The sequence below is a fragment of the Phyllobates terribilis genome, unplaced genomic scaffold (assembly GCF_046119375.1).
Source record: "Phyllobates terribilis strain yellow unplaced genomic scaffold, ASM4611937v1 Scaffold_9__5_contigs__length_417890890, whole genome shotgun sequence".
In the NCBI taxonomy this organism is placed as follows: domain Eukaryota; kingdom Metazoa; phylum Chordata; class Amphibia; order Anura; family Dendrobatidae; genus Phyllobates; species Phyllobates terribilis.
Genome location: NW_027362769.1, coordinates 63,480,750 through 63,501,788, shown reverse-complemented (window position 1 = coordinate 63,501,788; position 21,039 = coordinate 63,480,750). Strand labels below are relative to the sequence as shown.

Sequence of the window (21,039 nt, the reverse complement as noted above, 5' to 3'; positions counted from 1 at the left end):
TGTTAATAGTGGTAGGATTGTACTCAGTGTGCCATCTCAGGGATCCCTATTAGAGATGAGCGTTGTTCTACTCGAACTGTTCGCCAATCTCAAATTCGAGCTGTTTTGGGCGGTGTTCGAGCCGTTCGGCGAACACGAACAATTTGAGAAAAATTCGGCTGTTCGAGGTTATGTTCGATAACTGTTCGTGCACCAAAATCATAACTGGATTTTTTCTCAGTAATGATGAAAATTAATGTTAATACGCAGTTTGAGTGTACAGCGGGGTGGGGGGAGGGGCAGGGGATGGATCTCTGCAGGAACAATGAAGATCTCCATTTTTTTTTCTCTTTCCCGCATTTACAGTGGGGAGGTGCAATCTGTCAGCCTATCAGCAGCGCACACACGGAGCGAAGTGCTTTTTTTCACACAAGCAAGGGCATGTGTCATTGGCAGTGTATGTCACATGTCCTTGCCCTATAAGACCAAGCCATTTTCCCCGTCGCCACCATTTTCTCACTGCTGCAGCTGCGTGTTAGACGGCACCGCTGTTGCTGTGTGCGCTATACCTTGTTAATTTCAAGCCAATTGTCGTACAAATCTACAGATAGCTTGGGAGTAGGGAATAGTTGTGATTGCAGTCCTTTTAAGGACTAGGTTACAGCATTTCCTACGACTTTTATCAGGCAGGTCTGTGCTCTTAAATAGATAGATTGTGGGAGTAAAGACTAATTGTAATTGGAGTCCTTTTCAGGACTAGGTTACATCAGTTCCTATCAGTTTTTACCAGGCAGGTCTGTGCCAGTGCTGTGCAAGTTTTTTTCACAGCATTTGGCTGAATCTAGCAAAGCTAATCCTTTTTGGCCTATTGCAGAGTGTGTTAGTCAGTGGAGTAGCCTATCTGTGTTGCAAGATATACCACCTGTGTATAGAATACCAATTTTTTTACTGCACCTAGTGAAGTAAAATCTTTTGGGCATAGCATCATTCTATTAGTCCATATATACTGACCTCCATCAGGTTGCAAATTGAATATAATTTTTTTCTGCATCTAGCTCTGAAAAAATATTGGGCTTCTAGCTGTGTGTGGGACTTGTTGTATTAGTCCATCTATACTGACCTCCATCAGGTTGCAAACTGAATATATTTTTTTCTGCATCTACCTCTGAAAAAATATTGGGCTTCTAGCTGTGTGTGGGACTTGTTCTATTAATCCATCTATACAGACCTCCATCAGGTTACAAACTGAATATATTTTTTTCTGCATCTACCTCTGAAAAAATATTGGGCTTCTAGCTGTGTGTGGGACTTGTTGTATTAGTCCATCTATACTGACCTCCATCAGGTTGCAAACTGAATATATTTTTTTCTGCATCTACCTCTGAAAAAATATTTGGGCTTCTAGCTGTGTGTGGGACTTGTTCTATTAATCCATCTATACAGACCTCCATCAGGTTGCAAACTGAATATATTTTTTTCTGCATCTACCTCTTAAAAAAATATTGGGCTTCTAGCTGTGTGTGGGACTTGTTGTATTAGTCCATCTATACTGACCTCCATCAGGTTGCAAATTAAAAATAATTTTTATCTGCATCTACAGTACCTCTGAAAAAATATTTGGGCTTCTAGCTGTGTGTGGGACTTGTTCTATTAGTCCATCTATACTGACCTCCATCAGGTTGCAAATTGAATATAATTTTTATCTGCATCTAGCTCGGAAAAAATATTTGGCCTTCTAGCAGTGTGTGGGACTTTCTCTATTAGTCCATCTATACTGACCTCCATCAGGTTGCAAATTAAAAATAATTTTTATCTGCATCTACAGTACCTCTGAAAAAATATTTGGGCTTCTAGCAGTGTGTGGGACTTGTTCTATTAGTCCACCTATACTGACCTCCATCAGGTTGCAAATTCAAAATAATTTTTTGTCTGCATCTAGCTCTGAAAAAATATTTGGCCTTCTAGCAGTGTGTGGGACTTTCTCTATTAGTCCATCTATACTGACCTCCATCAGGTTGCAAACTGAATATATTTTTTTTCTGCATCTACCTCTGAAAAAATATTGGGCTTGTAGCTGTGTGTGGGACTTGTTCTATTAATCCATCTATACAGACCTCCATCAGGTTGCAAACTGAATAAAAATTTTTTCTGCATCTACCTCTGAAAAAATATTTGGGCTTCTAGCTGTGTGTGGGACTTGTTCTATTAGTCCATCTATACTGACCTCCATCAGGTTGCAAATTGAATATAATTTTTTTCTGCATCTAACCCAGCCAATAGTTTTGGCCTAATACCACAGTTTGGCCACTCAGCTCTGCTCGGTTCCCATCCATTGTTTTTTTGTGCAAACAACTCCAGAGTTGTGAATTAGTTAACCACCAAAATGAGTGGAAAAAGGCCTGCTGCTGGTGGAAAGGGGAATAGGCGTGTTGGGAAGGGGAAAAAAGGTTGTGTCCGTGGGGTAGGTGTTAAAGCAACAGTAACATCTGCAGAAGAAAGACCATCTTCCAGCCAAACTAAAATGTCTACTTCTTTTAGCGGACAATGTGATAAGATCCCTTTCTTACGGCCACGCCAATTGCTACAAATTCCAGATGAGGCACAAAAACAGCAGGTGCTTCAACGGATATCAAGTGCTCCTTTAAGTGGGCTCTCCTCCACATCAACTTCAACATCACAAACACTCCAGTCCTCAAAGGTGTCACCCCAATCGCACTTGTTTCCTCACAGCTCCCAAATCTCCAGCTGCCCGTCTGAGTATGAGGTAGAACAGATGGTTGAGTCTGCAGAGCTGTTTACTCATACTATAGCCTGGGAATCAGAGGTCGACTCCAGCGCTTCTGTGAATCCAGACGAGGAAATGATCTGCACTGATGCCCAGAATCTTTATGAGTCGGATCCAGGACCAGACGCAGAAGGTTCTGACCATAATGTAGACCCTCATTCCCAAACTGTAACTCCTGTTGGTGGAGACAATAAGGAAGGCGATGATAAGACTCAAATACCTGATTGGAGCGACAACTTTAGTTTTTTGTCAGGGCAGGAACAGATTGGCTCTGAGGACGACGGGTGTGATAACGCACAGGGTGATGATGATGAGGTTGGAGATCCCACTTACTGTCAACCCACAGTCAGCCAAGAGATGAGGTCAGCAGAGGAGGTGGAGGAAGATGCTAGTGACGACGAGGTCAGGTTGTGCCTTCCTGGACAGAGACGTAGTACTGGAAGCACGTCAACAACTGCATCCTCAAACACAACTCTGCCTCTCACCACAAGTCGTGGTGGCTCTTCAGGTCGCATGGGTGCTAAGCCTTGCATAGCCTGGGCATTTTTTCAGATCGATAAAGATGACCCAACTCGTGTTATCTGTAACATTTGTCAGCAAAAGCTAAGTAGAGGCCAAAAAATACATAGTTTGAGTACTTCATGCATGAACCGGCACATGGACATGAAGCATAAGTTGCAGTGGGAAGCTCAGTGTGCTACAATGCGGCCTAGCCGGCCGGGCCAACCACCGTCTGCCATATCTTGTGCATCCGCGGCCTCTTCATCCTCTGTGACTGGGGGGACAGCAGTCACACCTGTTTTGGGGCGCAGACCTGCCACCTCTTTACCCGCAACAGCCAGCGTGATTGGCAGGTCATCATTTTCTTTGGAGGTGGTAACACCAGCTGGTGTTGAGCGCTGTCCGACATCGATAGCACCACCTTTGGATCAAGGCAACCTAACATGTCCGCCTGCATCTTCCTCACAGACCGGCAGTTTGCCGGGGACACCCTTATCAACCCCGTCTAAGCACAATAGCCAGCCCTCGGTCCCTCAGATGTGGACAAGTAAAAGACCATTTCCTCCTAGCCATGAGAAAGCTAAGAGGTTGAATTTCACCATCTGCAAGCTCTTGGCTACAGAAATGCTGCCTTTCCGCCTGGTGGACACAGAGGATTTTCGAGACCTTATGTCCGTCGCAGTGCCCCAGTACCAGATGCCCAGTCGGCACTACTTCTCAACGAAAGGTGTGCCTGCGCTCCACCAGCATGTCGCACACAACATCACCGCTTCTTTGAGAAACTCTGTGTGTGACAGGGTGCATTTCACCACAGACACTTGGACGAGTAGGCATGGACAGGGGCGTTACATGTCGCTGACTGGGCACTGGGTAACTATGGTGACAGCAGGACAAGGGGCTGCTGTCCAAGTCTTGCCGTCCCCACGAGTTGTGCGTCAATCCTCTTTATGTCAAAGTTCCTCCACTGCTTCTGCCTCCTCAACCTCCTCTCGGTCTTCCACCTGCACCCAAAGCCTGTCTGGTCATGCCACAAGCTTTCTAACTGCGCAGAAGGGATCCTGCACACCTCCTTACTATGCTGGCAGTAGGGCTCAACGTCATCAGGCGGTTTTTACATTGAAATGTCTGGGAAATGTGAGTCACACAGCTGAGGAGTTGTGGTCAGCTCTGGAGAACCAATTTCATGAATGGTTGTCTCCACTGGACCTGAAACCAGGGAAGGCCGTGTGCGACAATGCTGCAAACCTGGGTGCGGCCCTTCGCCGGGGCAATGTCACACACGTGCCTTGTATGGCTCACGTGTTGAACCTGGTTGTCCAGCAATTTTTAGCCCACTATCCCAGACTAGATGGCCTTCTGCAGAGGGCACGGTCGCTGTGTGCTCACTTCCGCCGTTCGCATCCCGCAGCTCAGCGACTTACATCTCTACAGAAGTCGTTGGGCCTGCCACTTCACCGGCTAAAATGCGATGTGCCTACCCGGTGGAATTCAACTCTGCACATGTTGCAGCGACTGTGGCAGCACCGACAAGCCCTGGTGCAATACGTTCTGACGTATAGCCTGGGCCAACGAGATCCAGAGGTGGGGCAAATCACGCTGGAGGAGTGGTCTCAGATCAGGGACCTATGCACCCTTCTGCACAGTTTTGAAATGGCGACGAAGATGTTTAGTGCTGACGATGCCATTATCAGCATGACTATTCCGGTGATTTACATGCTGGAGCACATGTTAAACAGAATTCGGAGTCAGGTGGTGGCACAAGAGGAGGTGGAGGAAGTAGAGGAGGAGGAGTTATATGCGGAAGGGCTAACATCTGCAAGGTCCAGACGGTCGGCAGCACCAAGGCGGCAGGCATGTGAGGGTGGGGGAGATGGTTTTACCAGGGCGCATGGTAGCAGCCAAACTAGTGAGGAAGGTGCAGGAGCCCAGGAAGAAGTGGAGGACGAACTGATGGAAGACTCATCAGATGAGGGAGACCTTGATCACATTTCTGTTGTGCGAGGTTGGGGGGAGAGGACAGAGGAAGGAAGCATGATTGTTACCTCGCCACCAACACAACAGGGACTTGGTGCTCCTGGATGCGCAACACACATGAGTGCCTTCTTGCTGCACTACCTGCAACATGACCCTCGAATTGTGAGAATTAGAAATAATCCTGACTACTGGGTTGCCACACTGTTAGATCCCCGGTACAAAAGTAAATTTGCAGAAATTATTCCTGCCATAGAAAGGGATGCACGCATGCAGGAGTATCAGCAGAGACTGTTGCAGAATCTTACATGTGCTTTTCCACAAAACACCAGTGGTGCACGTAGTGAATCTCACAGTTCCAACTTGCCAACCGTGGGACCGTCAAGTGTTCAGCACTCAAACCGTAACAGAACCACAGTATCTGCTGGTAACATCAATTTTGCGGAATCATTTCACCACTTTTTTAGCCCATCCTTTGCAAGGCCACAGGAGACAAGAAGTCTGACACATAGTCAACGCCTAGAGACGATGGTACAGGAGTATCTCCAAGTAAACATTGAAGCCATGACTGTGTCACTGGACCCTTGCTCTTTTTGGGCTTCCAATCTGGATAAATGGCCGGAGCTAGCCACTTACGCCTTGGAGATCTTGTCATGCCCCGCAGCCAGCGTTCTGTCTGAACGTGTGTTCAGCGCTGCTGGTGGTGTGCTGACAGATAAGCGCACGCGGCTCTCCACTGATAATGTAGACAGACTCACGTTCATAAAGATGAACAAATCATGGATCCGAAACGACTTTTCTACCCCTGTGTCATCCTGGGGAGAGTAAAAGCTTGATGATTGGTTAAAATCACCCTACCAACCGTTTTAAGCTTTCAAATTACTAATCATGTTTATCTGTATCTTGGCTGGAAAATAATTTGGGCTTTGTAGCAGTGTGCAGCACTGATTCTATTAGGCCATCTATAATAAGTTCCACCAGATTTAAAATTACTAATCATGTTTATCTGTATCTTGACTGGAAAATAATTTGGGCTTTGTATCAGTGTGCAGCACTGATCCTATTAGGCCATCTATACTAAAGCTTCACCAGATTTAAAATTAATAATAATTTTTAGCTGCATCTAGCCCGGAAAATAATTTTGGGGCTCCGAGATGCGCAAGACACATAAGTGCCTTCTTGCTGCACTACCTGCAGCATGACCATCATATTGTCAGAATTCGAAGTAATCATGACTACTGGGTTGCCACACTCTTAGATCCCCCAAACTTTTCGATCAACCTTTTCATTTTAATAAAGACCAAAAAAATGGTCATTTTTGAAATTATAAGCATTAGCAGGTTGTTAGAAACTGAAATCAAACAGTTTTCAACTCAAAACTTTATTCTAGGTGATGTTACATTTTCACATAGGACCCCTTGTTCGAAAGGAGCTTCTGAACTCTCTCGTCCATTGAATTTGTCAGGTTTTGGATGGTTTCTGCTTCAATTGTTTTGCATGAGGACAGAATACCCTCCCAGAGCTGTTGCTTAGATGTGAACTGCCTCCCGCCATCATAGACACTCCTTTTAATGATGCTCCAAAGGTTCTGAATGGGGTAGAGGTCAGGGGAGCATGGGGGTCACACCATAAGTTTGTCCCCTTTTATGCCCATATCAGCCAGAGATGCAGATGTTTTATGTGCAGCATGAGATGGTGCATTATCATGCAAAAAAATGATCTTGCTGTGAAATACACGGTTCTTCTTCTTGAACCATGGCAGGAAGTGCTGTTTGAGAAAATCCACATACATTATGGAGTTCATCTTTAGCGCCTTCAGGGATCCTAAAGGGGCCGACAATCTCTCTCCCCATGATTCCAGCCCAAAACATTACTCCACCTCCTCCTTGTTGGCGCTGTAGCCGTGTTTGCGTGGGGTGTCCATCAACCAGCCATCCTCCACTCCATCCATCTGGACCATCGAGCGCTGCACGGCACTCATCCGTGAACAAAACAGTTTTGAAATCAGTCTTCATGTAATGTTTGGCCCACTGGAGCCGTTTCTGCTTGTGTGAAGTGGATAGAGGAGGTCGACAGGATGGCGTATGCACAGCTGCAAACCTCTGAAGGACCCTGCATCTTGTTGTTCGGGGGACGTTGGAGGCACCAGCAGCTTCAAAAACTTGTCTGCTGCTATGACAAGGCATTTTTGCCGCTGCTCTTTCAACCTGACGTAATTGCCTGTAGGAAAGAGTCCTCAATTTGCCCTTATCAGCACGCACACGTGTGTACTGTGAATCAGCTACATACTTCTTGATTGCCAAGACACTTCATCCTGATCATCGCACAATGTTGATTGTAGTCATGCCTTGACCTAAACATTCCACAATTTGTTGCTTCTCAGCAGCCGACACATCCTTTTTCTTTCCCATTTTGGCAGAAAATGTAGGCTGCTTAATAATGTGAGACAGCCTTCTTAAGTAGTCTTGCCTTTCATTGGACACACCTGCCAAACTAATTAGCACAGGTGTCTGCAATTGCTTACAGTGATATAAAGAGCCCTGACACACATCACCATCAATGAGTTTAACTGACAAACAAACAAATTCTTCCCTTATCACTCCTAAACACTTTTTGCATAATAATTTGGAACACAGTGTACATGTGCTTTTCCACAAAACACCAGTGGTTCACGTAGTGAATCTTACAGTTCTAACTTGCCAACCGTGGTCTGTATGGAGTTGTTCAATAAAGGGCCCAAAATTAAGATAACATAGATGGGAGAGGTCTCTATGAATAGGAATTCCTAAGTATTTGATACCCTGTGAGAGCCAGGCAAAGGGAAAGTTGGACTGGATGGAATCCTATATGGATTTGGGGAGGGAGACATCGAGGGCCTCAGACTTCGCTGCATTGATTTTAAAATTTGACCATGTAACAAAGTGATCTATTTCAGCCATAACAGCATGGATGGATATATGTGATTGAGTGATATATACTAGGACATCATCAGCAAATAGAGAGCACTTGTACTCGGTGCCTCCCACCTCAATCCACCTAATATTGGGGTTATGGCGAATTGATGAGAGCAGGTGCTCCGTCACTAGGATGTATAAGAGAGGGGACAGAGAACATCCCTGCCTTGTCCCATTGGTGATTGTGAAAGGTGATGAAAATGTTCTGACGTGCCCCCTGGGCCTTGTGACACCCGGAGCCGGACCCTTTTTGGTGGATGCTGGTGGTTGTAGTCTCCGTGGATTGCGGTCAGAGTGAACCGCCGCTCCAGGGCAGACCGCTGAGGCTGGTATTGTGGGTGCAGCAGAGCGTAGCATAACTCCCCACGGGAGGAGTATAGCCTCAGGGCAGTGTATGCGGAGGATGGGGGTGATGGTGCAGGGCAGCAGCAGTAACGACACGGAGTCAGTGATGCAGTCCAGGGCCTTTACTCACAGTTCTTATTATCCAGACCACGTCTGCAGGTAACGGCTGCCCACGTCGTACTGTGCTCACCAGGTGAGGGGCTCAGACAACTCCCAGATAACTTTGGAGCGCTTCACAGGACCCCCTTTGTGTGTCCTTTGTCTGGCCTTTCTTACCAACCCTTCTGTCCGGCTGCCTCGGGCCTCCTATTGGTAAACTTGCCGCCAGTTTCCCTGACCCTATGTGGTGCCTTCCTAGCGGGTGTAGCGAGGGGCTGCGCCACATAAAATGTCACAGCCTCCTGTTTCTAGCTGAGGGTCGTTTCCTGCCTCCACTAGTTTCGGGGACCGGTCTCCCCCTTTGGCCTGACCCCTCCACGCAGGTGGATTCGGGCGTGCGGTGGTGACTTGCCCCGTCCGCACCCCTGGGATCCCTTCGTTCCTCGTTCCTGGAGCCTTCTCCGCTCCTCTTCCTTCCTTCTCCCTCTTCCAGTCCTGGGCCTCTGTTACTAGGCCCGCCTCCGGAGCAGAGCTCATGCAGAGCCCCTGCTCCCTGCCACTTCTGCTCAGACTTCTCTGCACTGAACTAAGATGGTGCCCACCTTTTATACTCCCTTCTCAATGCACCCAGGAACTGCTTCCTCCCTGCTCCTGCACTACAGGGTTCCCCTTCCTCAGTGTTCCCTCCCCCCACTCCAGCCAGGGACAGGGACTGTCGTGCCCATCTCAGGGGCATATTGGTCGCCCTGCCCCACGGCAATGTGGTGTAATGCATGCAGGTGTCGGGTCCTGATCCACACTACATCCTTACCTGAGAGTGAGATATCACACCTCTGGGTGAGGTGCAATACCTCTGTAGCAACCGAGCCCTCAGGGTGCTACAGTTCCATTTATCTTCAGCCTAGGTGACGTATTGCGATACAGGGCCGTGATTTTGGCTATAAAAGGGTCCCCTAGACCCCTACCCCAAGCTTTTTAAGAGAATCATATATGGCGTGCCAGGAGACTCTATGGAATGCTTTCTCAGCATCCAACGAGAGTATCTAATTACAAATTTTTAACTGCATCTAGCCCAGGAAATACTTTGTGCCTAGTAGCAGTGTCTGCTAGTCAGCGGATTATCCCAGCTGTTAAGCAAGCTACACCACCTGTAGTTTGGACACTTAATTTTTTCAAAGGAAATGCTTCGGGACCACGGGATACTCAGTGAAGAGCATCAGGAGGCACCCCAAGGCATGGGGGCTGGGACTGGCAGTAGGATGCCTTGCGGTGGACAGCCGAGCTCGATCCTTATAAAAGCTTTTTAACTGCAGCAGCTTTAGTGGACGCTACTGGAGCTGGAATTACGCGGCTGCTGGCATGAGACTTGCCCTCCAATAGATCCTTGTAAATGGATTTAAAGTGTATTCATTCAAATTAGAGAGACAATTTAAATTAAAAAGCTTAGAGCTGCCTCCACCACAGGGGGGCTCGCTCGACCCACCAGCGGACAGGCACCAGTATTGGGAGAGGGGGGCTGGCCGTCAGGGTTCACCGTGGCTCTGGCACAAACCCGGCGACGCGGAGGTGGCACGGGCAGGAGCGGACTGAACGTGTCGGCTTCTCACTTTTTGGATTTTAGAAGGGCATGACATGCCTATATCTGTGTCTCCCCCTCCTTTTACTCCTCCACCTCTTTTCTTTTCGCATGACTATATGTACTTGTCACTTTTCCATGTGTTAGTTGTGTCTTCTGAGCAGTTTGTCAGCTTTTGGACACCTTTGAAGGTGTTTTCTATGTGTTTCTATGTGTTTTTGTTTGCCTGCCATTGGTTTTAACGGTGTTCGAAGGTGTTCGACGAACAGTTCGACGAACAGTTCGGCGAACACACGTGTGTTCGACGAACCGAACCGAACTCGAACACTACGGGGGTGGCTCAACACTAATCCCTATAGAACACCCTCACTAGATTGACACAGTGTTTAGGTAAAATTGTTTCAGATCTTTAGAATAATTCACATAAACTGGAAACCTTGAGATTGGCACATTGATTTCAGCTTTTGCTGATTGTGTGTATTTAGTAGAGACAGTGTCCCAGGTAGAACCTGAGACTGATTCATGCAATTTTAGTCTAATCCCTGTTTTAGTAAAGAAAGTGTTGTTTATTTCTGTCTCTGTCTCAGTTTGTGACTCACTGGATCTCTCTCGGACCTCCGGTCATTACATAAACAATAACACAAATACCCAAAAGATCATGGAAAGTATCATTTACAAGTGTTTCAAACACAGCTGGAGCATTACAGAGCCCAAAAGACATGACACAATACTCATAATGACCCTCGCGGGTATTGAAGGCCATATCCACTCATCTCCCCTCTTTGATGCAAACAAGATTATAAGCTCCCTGGAGATCCAGTTTAGTAAACCAACTTGCCCCCACCAGTTGGTTAAAGAGGTCAGGGATGAGTGGGAGAGGGTACTGATTACATACAGTTATGCAATTGAGCTCACGATAGCCAATACACAGTCTTAATCTGCCATCTTTTTTGGCCACAAAAAAGAACCCTGCTCCAACTGGGGATTTAGAAGGGCGGATAAACCCATTTTTCAAATTTTCCTGAATATATTTTCTCATAGATTGACTTTTGGGTTCTGAAAGGTTAAAAATTCTGCTCTTAGGTAACTTTGCACTCTTAATGAGCTGGATGGAACGGTCATAAGTTCTATGTGGAGGTAATTTCTGGGAGGCCTCTTCAGAGAACACCTGTGGGAACTCTGCAACATACCAAAGGACCTGGGAGGTGGAACCTACTACCTTATGAGGCTTGATAATACAAAGGCATTGGCAGTTGGAGGACCACTTAACAATATCCCCCTTTGCCAGTCAATTATAGGGTTTGAGTGCGAAGCCAAGGGAGACCTAACACCACAGCAGTAGGAAGATCCTGTAAAATAAAAAAGCATGCCTCTTTCTTATGCAGACAACCTGTGGTGATAGACACTGGTTCAGCGGTGTGATACCCAATACTCTGGGCAATGGGAGGATTATCAAGAGAAGATAATGTTATAGAAGCATCCAAGGAGATAAGAGGAACCTCCTACTCCTTGGCCTTGGCAGCATTTACAAAATGTATCTCAGCTCCGCAATCAACAAAAGCATAACCCTCCACACTGTTACCGCTAAACGTGATAACAATGGGTAAAAGTAATGTCTTTGCTAGGGGTACCTGAGCACCTAACTGGGGATCCCCGAACCCAGCTAGGCGCAGTTTTTTCCCGCCGGCTCCAGACATGGATATTCACAAACCAGATGGTGCGAGGAACCGCATAAAAGACACTGCCGCTCACGCCATCTTTGCTGCCTTGACTCTCGGAAAGGTACCAACTCCACCAAGCTGCATGGGTTCTCCCTTAGCCTCAGGACCGGTAGAGGGTATGGATGAACTCAGCCCGAGGGACAATTTTTCCTGTCTTCTCCGATCAAGTCGCACAGCTAAAGTCTTGGGGGCCTCCAACGATCAGGAAGGAGAGTGGTGCACTACCATATCTTTAATATGTTCATTAAGGCCAGATGGAAAAGTACTACGAAGAGCGATATCGTTCCACCCAGTCTTTATGGCCCACCTACGAAACTGGGAGCAGTAGTCTTCCGCAGTGAGGTCCCGCTGACACAGTGCCTTAAGATGGGATTTTCATCATAAATCTGCCCCATAGCCTTAAAAAACTCATTTACTGACGAGAGTATGGGTGACCCTGAGGGTAATGAAAATGCCAAAGACTGGGGATCCCCTCTAAGAAGGGAAATAACAAGACCCACCCGAGTACCTTCACTCCCGGAGGAAACGGAGAAGTTGGAAATATAATTTGCACCCCTCCTTAAAATTATTAAACTGTTTCTAATCTCCTCCAAAAAAATCAGGAAGGAGCACCTTAGGTTCTATGGGACTGACCCCCACTGCAGGACTGGGGTTAGAACTTGCCTGTGTCGGGGGGAACCTCTGAGCCAGGGTTTGGCTATGGTGGTTCACGGTGCACGCCAAATCCTGGAACATTACCAAAAGACCTTGCATCTGGTCAGTAAGCTGCTTGACTGGATCCATTTTTTATATATATACATATATATATGGCTGTGTATTCTGCTATGCGCTTTGCAGAGGGACCCAGCAAGATTGGCACCAAACCAGCAAAGACGCAACCATACAAGCTGCCCAGCTAGGCAAGCCCTTGAGGGCTGGAAATACTTTTCACCCAGCTCCCAGTAAATGGAAGGGGGACTTTAGCAGAGCCCTTCCCAGGCCCACTGTTGCCGGACAGCTGGCATCTGGTGACGTGTCTGGTGCCTAGCTAAGAACCAGGTAAGTATCTCTGCAAAAACCCCAGGAAGTGAAACCAGAAGAGAAAATGAGAAAACCCCTGAAAAGATAGTAATACTAATGCTAGCACCACTCACCACCAAGCACACAGGCAACTGCAATAAACAGAAAAGGACTGATCAGGGAGCAGGATTATATAGCCTGATTAATGATCCGGTGTTGATTACGTCGCCATTAATGACGCCGGGCAGGACACGTGACCCCAAAATAAACTATTTATTGGACAATCATCCACATACTGTATATACCTCCATCAAACCCTATTAGGATATGCCCCCTGAAGAAGACAAGGGTGAAACGCGCGTAGGGGCGGCAGGGTGGGCAGTGCTTATTCCCTAACCATCTAACACAAGGTAATATTGACTTGCAATGACTATATAGCTCGGTATTATGTTAATTTGCACATCTCACTAGCGGCACTTTATTAGCCTTAGGGATGCACTGTCACTTTACAGAGACGGTCTGAGCTACATGGTACTCAAAGCACTTTATCAAAGTGAAGTTAAAACTGTCTGCCTATGGTTTGAGATGGCGTGTTAACTTGTACTAATATGGGCCCTAGTGAGATGGCCAGAGTATTATTTGTATTGCTGCTATATATTCCCTGCTTTTGTGGTGTGCACTCGCACTTATTTTTATGATTATTTCTAATCATAAAGATTATTTGTTTGGCAAAATACTCTGTTTCCTTAAACGTAATGGGTTTGAGGGGCACAATGATGTACTTATTATAAAAGGCCTGATCGGGCCGAGTGAGAGCAGTGATTCGCTTATCAAGGACTTGCAGCCTAGCGGGAAATATCGGTGACCCCGGGCCAGTATAACGATCAGAGGTGTTTGTAGAGACTACAACGGGGACTGGCCTAGTACTGAGAGTGACACCCGTGAAGTTGAGACATAAAAGCATTAACAGTCGCTTAACTGCTAGATAACAAGAATGGTGTATGTAATAGAACATTGCACAGACACTGTATTTAGTCGTATTGCTGTGTCATAATATACTGTATTGACCCTGTTACTGTACCGGCAATATAGGGCTTGCCTGTGTCTGTGTGTGTATGTGTATATATACAATACAGACCAAAAGTTTGGACACACCTTCTCATTTAAAGATTTTTCTGTATTTTCAAGACTGAAAATTGTACATTCACACTGAAGGCATCAAAACTATGAATTGGCATTCTCTTGATGAGCTTCAAGATGTAGTCACCATCTTCCAACAATCTTGAAGGAGTTCCCAGAGATGCTTAGCACTTGTTGGTCCTTTTACCTTCACTCTGCGGTCCAGCTCACCCCAAACCATCTCGATTGGGTTCAGGTCTGGTGACTGTGGAGGCCAGGTCATCTTGCGTAGCACCCCATCACTCTTCTTCTTGGTCAAATAGCCCTTACACAGCCTGGAGGTGTGTTTGGGGTCATTGTCCTGTTGAAAAATAAATGATGGTCAAGCTAAACGCAAACCGGATGGAATATTATGCCTCTGCAAGATGCTGTGGTAGCCATGCTGGTTCAGTATGCCTTCAATTTTGAATAAATCCCCAACAGTGTCATCAGCAAAGCACCCCCACACCATCACACCTCCTCCTCCATGCTTCACGGTGGGAACCAGGCATGTAGAGTCCATCCGCTCACCTTTTCTGCATCGCACAAAGACACGGTGGTTGGAACCAAAGATCTCAAATTTGGACTCATCAGACCAAAGCACAGATTTCCACTGGTCTAATGTCCATTCCTTGTGTTCTTCAGCCCAAACAAGTCTCTTCTGCTTGTTGCCTGTCCTTAGCAGTGGTTTCCTAGCAGCTATTTTACCATGAAGGCCTGCTGCACAAAGTCTCCCCTTAACAGTTGTTGTAGAGATGTGTCTGCTGCTAGAACTCTGTGTGGCATTGACCTGGTCTCTAATCTGAGCTGCTGTTAACCTGCGATTTCTGAGGCTGGAGACTCGGATAAACTTATCCTCAGAAGCAGAGGTGACTCTTGGTCTTCCTTTCCTGGGGCGGTCCTCATGTGAGCCAGTTTCTTTGTAGCGCTTGATGGTTTTTGCAACTGCACTTGGGGACACTTTCAAAGTTTTCCCAATTTTTCACACTGACTGACCTTCATTTCTTAAAGTAATGATGGCCACTCGTTTTTCTTTACTTAGCTGCTTTTTTCTTGCCATAATACAAATTCTAACAGTCTATTCAGTAGGACTATCAGCTGTGTATCCACCAGACTTCTGCACAACACAACTGATGGTCCCAACCCCATTTATAAGGCAAGAAATCCCACTTATTAAACCTGACAGGGCAGACCTGTGAAGTGAAAACCATTTCTGGTGACTACCTCTTGAAGCTCATCAAGAGAATGCCAAGAGTGTGCAAAGCAGTCATCAAAGCAAAAGGTGGCTACTTTGAATAACCTAGAATATAAGACATATTTTCAGTTGTTTCACACATTTTTTGCTAAGTATATAATTCCACATGTGTTAATTCATAGTTTTGATGCCTTCAGTGTGAATGTACAATTTTCATAGTCATGAAAATACAGAAAAATCTTTAAATGAGAAGGTGTGTCCAAACTTTTGGTCTGTACTGTATATATACTTATAAATAGATTTTCCTTGTTGTGTTAGTTAAATAAATAGTGTAGGTTAAGTACCACTGTCTCCTCATTGGCTGCGTTGTTGCATCCAAGTAACCTGCTTACAGTTTCTTAGTTCTACCGTTCTTAAGGAAAGGAATGACAATGGATATGTTCTCACATGATTTTTCTTCTAATTTTAGTAGGAAGCCTTGTGTGAATATTGAATATACTCCTTTCTGAGCTACTTTGCTTAAAAATTCTGAAGACTGTATGCCTGCAATGACCCCCCTATATATAAAAATTATGCCACCTGATCACTCCATATATACTAATAATGGCCTCTGGTTTCCCACTATATACTAATAATGGCACCTGATCCCCTTATATATACTAATTATGCCACCTCGATCCCCCTTTATTTATCAATTATGCCCCCTGATGCCCCCATATATACTAATTATGCCACCTGATCCTCCCACATATACTAATAATACCATCTGATTCCCCAATATATATACTAATAATGGTCTCTGATCACCCGATATACTAATAATGCCATTGAGTTCCCCCCACAAAAAAGTTATAGTGCGGCAGAACAAAAAATAAAAAGAATCATATACTATACACAGTAGGGCAAAGCATAGTCTACAGGCACGAGCCGCAATTTCTTTGCGCAGGTGCAAGATTTCGCCCAGCAGTGTGGATGACGCGAACCATCATCCACATCAATTAAAGAAGGAGGGCGGAGAGCAGCAGCCGGGTAGAGGGATGGAGAGGCCCGAAACCACGCCTATCGGACCAAACCAGATTATCATGCAGTTCTGGAGAATTTAAAAAGGTTTTTGGGGGGTTTACAGTGGGAGACAGGGGGTTGTATGGGCATTTATGGAATGCAGCAGAGGCGCTGCATAAGCTGATAGTTTTAGGTCATATAGGAAAAAAGCTGGTTCCCTTTAATTAGACAACATGAAAATAAATTTTCAATTGACTTGCTTTTTCTATCTGTTGTCATTTTCCTCTAATGTGAGCTTTTATATTACTTAGTGTACAGTTGCTTCCATGTAGCTCAGCCAACAGTGCCTGCCCAGACCCTGGCCAAGTGTTAGCAGTAGCTACATTCAAGGAGAGAAGTTAACTCCTAACATACCAACCACTTCTCTCCAGCCCATTGATTTACATACAGTAGTTAGCAGCACACCTACCTCCCCCTCCCTTTCTGTTCCTGACAAGCTGTTATAAATCTTGCAAAATCCCTAGCCCAGTACTGACTTCTTTCAGAGCAGGTCTCTTAATCATGGCTCTCACTTTCCTGAGCCATGTGCTTGTTCAAATGCCCTGTTTTCTCTATGTGTAACTATAGTGATAACAATGTAGACTCAGAACAAGCCACTGACAGCTGAATGTGCTAACACAGGTAAGAGTGACGGTCACACTGAGTAGGCCCTACCATATGAGTGGGCCCAGTGCAACTTCCCCCTCTGCAACACCCATAGCTATGATACTGTGTACAACGGGTATGTAAATGCAGTTTTTAAAAGGGTGAAATGTGCAGCAAATCTGTAGCATTTCTACAGTGAAATTCTGGATTTCCTTGGACTTTCTGCCACTAAAATTCCACAGTATAATTGTCACACTTGAACATACCCTTAAATGGGATGTGAGTGAATTCATATAGCTCCGACTGGTAAATAATACGCAGTTTATTAAGCCATAAGGTCCGCTATTGACAGAAGTTCACTGCTTCTTGCCTCCTGTCTTTCTACAGAAAATAGGAGAGTTTTATGTATGATATAAAATATTTAATGCTTTAATGCTAATTTTATTAGCTGGAATATGTGTTAATGTACTAGTAATGAAATCAATCATGTGATATAATTCTACCATTTATTAAGGTACGTCTGTTGTGTCTTCCTGTGTGGAAGGTTTCTCATGTATTGACCATTCCCAACATGATGGTGTACACCCCTGTCTTGGAGCCATTGACCTGGTACCCATCTATCCTTTATCAGAAGTTACATTAGAACAATGTGGTAAGATTGCGAGGTATGTCTTTCTAAACTTTCTATAACAGCATTAAGATTTTAACATTTGTACTTACTATTTAAAGATGATGACAAATGATAATGCCAGGTAAAGTATTTAGAGGTGATTGTCAGTACATGGCAGCAGTCAACAGCGTTCAGAGCTGTAGTGTTCTGCTTTGTACACTGCTTACATACGGCCGCAGCAGGAGCTGCCGAGAACTGGTTGGAGGTTTATGGGGGGTCGGAACCCCCCCACCCAATCAGATATTGATTCCTAACCTAATGATAAGTCAATATTATAGTAGTAGAAACCCATTTTGAAGGTTTTATTCAGTTATTTTATCTTATTAGCACCAAAACAGCAACATCCATTCACTCTAATGGCAGTACCATTGTTGCACCATAGAGCTGGTGGAGCAGCAGAGGGATAGAGCTGGTGGAACAGCAGATAGACAGAGCCAGAGGAACAGCAGATAGAGCCGGAGGAACAGCAGACAGATAGAGCCAGAGGAACAGCAGACAGACAGAGCCGGAGGAACAGCAGACAGATAGAGCCGGAGGAACAGCAGACAGACAGAGCCGGAGGAACAGCAGATAGACAGAGCCGGAGGAACAGCAGACAGAGCCGGAGGAACAGCAGACAGAGCCAGAGGAACAGCAGACAGAGCCAGAGGAACAGCAGACAGATAGAGCCGGAGGAACAGTAGACAGATAGAGCCGGAGGAACAGCAGACAGATAGAGCCGGAGGAACAGCAGACAGATAGAGCCGGAGGAACAGCAGACAGACAGAGCCGGAGGAACAGCAGACAGACAGAGCCGGAGGAACAGCAGACAGACAGAGCCGGAGGAACAGCAGACAGATAGAGCCGGAGGAACAGCAGACAGAGACGGAGGAACAGCAGACAGATAGAGCCGGAGGAACAGCAGACAGACAGAGCCGGAGGAACAGCAGATAGACAGAGCCGGAGGAACAGCAGACAGACAGAGCCGGAGGAACAGCAGACAGACAGAGCCGGAGGAACAGCAGACAGACAGAGCCGGAGGAACAGCAGACAGACAGAGCCGGAGGAACAGCAGACACACAGAGCTGGTGGAACAGCAGAGAGAATGAGCTGGTGGAACAGCAGACAGAAAGAGCCGATGGAACAACAGACACACAGAGCTGGTGGAACCGCAGACAGACATAGCTGGTGGAACCGCAGAAGGACAGAGCTGGTGAAACAGCAGACACAGAGCTGGTGAAACAGCAGACACACTGAGCTGGTGGAACAGCAGACACACTGAGCTGGTGGAACAGCAGACACACAGAGCTGTTGGAAAAGCAGACAGACAGAGCTGGTGGAACAGCAGAGAGAATGAGCTGGTGCAAGAGCAGACAGAAAGAGCTGATGGAACAGCAGACACAGAGTTTTTGTAAGAACAGACACAGAGCTGGTGGAACAACAGACACACAGAGCTGGTGGAACAGCAGACACACAGAGCTGGTGGAACAGCAGACACACAGAGCTGGTGGAACAGCAGAAACAGAGCTGGTGAAACAGCAGACACAGAGCTGGTGGAGCAGCAGACACACAGAGCTGGTGGAACAGCAGACACAGAGCTGGTGGAACAGCAGACAGACAGAGCTGGTGGAACAGCAGAGAGAATGAGCTGGTGGAAGAGCAGATGGAACAGAAGACACAGGGTTTTTGTAAGAACAGACACAGAGCTGGTGGAACAACAGACACACAGAGGTGGTGGAACAGCAGACACACAGAGCTGGTGGAGCAACAGACACACACAGCTGGTGGAACAGCAGACACAGAGCTGGTGGAACAGCAGACACAGAGCTGGTGGAACAGCAGACACACAGAGCTGGCGGAACAGCAGACACACAGAGCTGGCGGAACAGCAGACACACAGAGCTGGCGGAACAGCAGACACAGAGCTGGTGGAGCAGCAGACACAGAGCTGGTGGAACAGCAGACACACAGAGCTGTTGGAACAGCAGACACACAGAGCTGGTGGAACAGCAGACACACAGAGCTGGTGGAACAGCAGACACACAGAGCTGGTGGAACAGCAGAGAGAATGAGCTGGTGGAACAGCAGACAGAAAGAGCCGATGGAACAACAGACACACAGAGCTGGTGGAACCGCAGACAGACATAGCTGGTGGAACCGCAGAAGGACAGAGCTGGTGAAACAGCAGACACAGAGCTGGTGAAACAGCAGACACACTGAGCTGGTGGAACAGCAGACACACAGCTGGTGGAGCAGCAGACACACAGAGCTGTTGGAAAAGCAGACAGACAGAGCTGGTGGAACAGCAGAGAGAATGAGCTGGTGGAAGAGCAGACAGAAAGAGCTGATGGAACAGCAGACACAGAGTTTTTGTAAGAACAGACACAGAGTTGGTGGAACAACAGACACACAGAGCTGGTGGAACAGCAGACACACAGAGCTGGTGGAACAGCAGACACACAGAGCTGGTGGAACAGCAGAAACAGAGCTGGTGAAACAGCAGACACAGAGCTGGTGGAGCAGCAGACACACAGAGCTGGTGGAACAGCAGACACACAGAGCTGGTGGAACAGCAGACAGACAGAGCTGGTGGAACAGCAGAGAGAATGAGCTGGTGGAAGAGCAGATGGAACAGAAGACACAGGGTTTTTGTAAGAACAGACACAGAGCTGGTGGAACAACAGACACACAGAGGTGGTGGAACAGCAGACACACAGAGCTGGTGGAGCAACAGACACACACAGCTGGTGGAACAGCAGACACAGAGCTGGTGGAACAGCAGACACAGAGCTGGTGGAACAGCAGACACACAGAGCTGGCGGAACAGCAGACACACAGAGCTGGCGGAACAGCAGACACAGAGCTGGTGGAGCAGCAGACACAGAGCTGGTGGAACAGCAGACACACAGAGCTGGTGGAACAGCAGACACACAGAGCTGGTGGAACAGCAGACACACAGAGCTGGTGGAACAGCAGACACACAGAGCTGGTGGAGCAGCAGACACACACAGCTGGGGGAACAGCAGACACACAGAGCTGGTGGAACAGCAGACACACAGAGCTGGTAGAACAGCAGAGAGAATGAGCTGGTGGAAGAGCAGACAGAAAGAGCTGATGGAACAACAGACACACAGAACTGGTGGAACCGCAGACACACAGAGCTGGTGGAACAGCAGACACACAGAGCTGGCGGAACAGCAGACACAGAGCTGGTGAAACAGCAGACACAGAACTGGTGGAGCAGCAGACACACAGAGCTGGTGGAACAGCAGACACACAGAGCTGGTGGAACAGCAGACAGACAGAGCTGGTGGAACAGCAGAGAGAATGAGCTGGTGGAACAGCAGACAGAAAGAGCTGATGGAACAACAGACACACAGAACTGGTGGAACCGCAGACACACAGAGCTGGTGGAACAGCAGACACACAGAGCTGGTGGAACAGCAGAGAGAATGAGCTG

The 21,039-nt window shown here is 46.8% G+C and overlaps 1 protein-coding gene across 1 annotated transcript in view; it reads left to right on the top strand.

Annotated features, from left to right (window-relative positions):
• The window catches only part of FTCDNL1 (formiminotransferase cyclodeaminase N-terminal like), a 119,093-nt gene that overhangs the window by 49,945 nt on the left and 48,109 nt on the right, over positions 1-21,039 (top strand). The window contains 2 exon segments of the mRNA XM_073645616.1: positions 17,445-17,595; positions 17,696-17,697. Of these exon segments, the coding sequence (XP_073501717.1) occupies positions 17,445-17,595; positions 17,696-17,697 (153 nt within the window).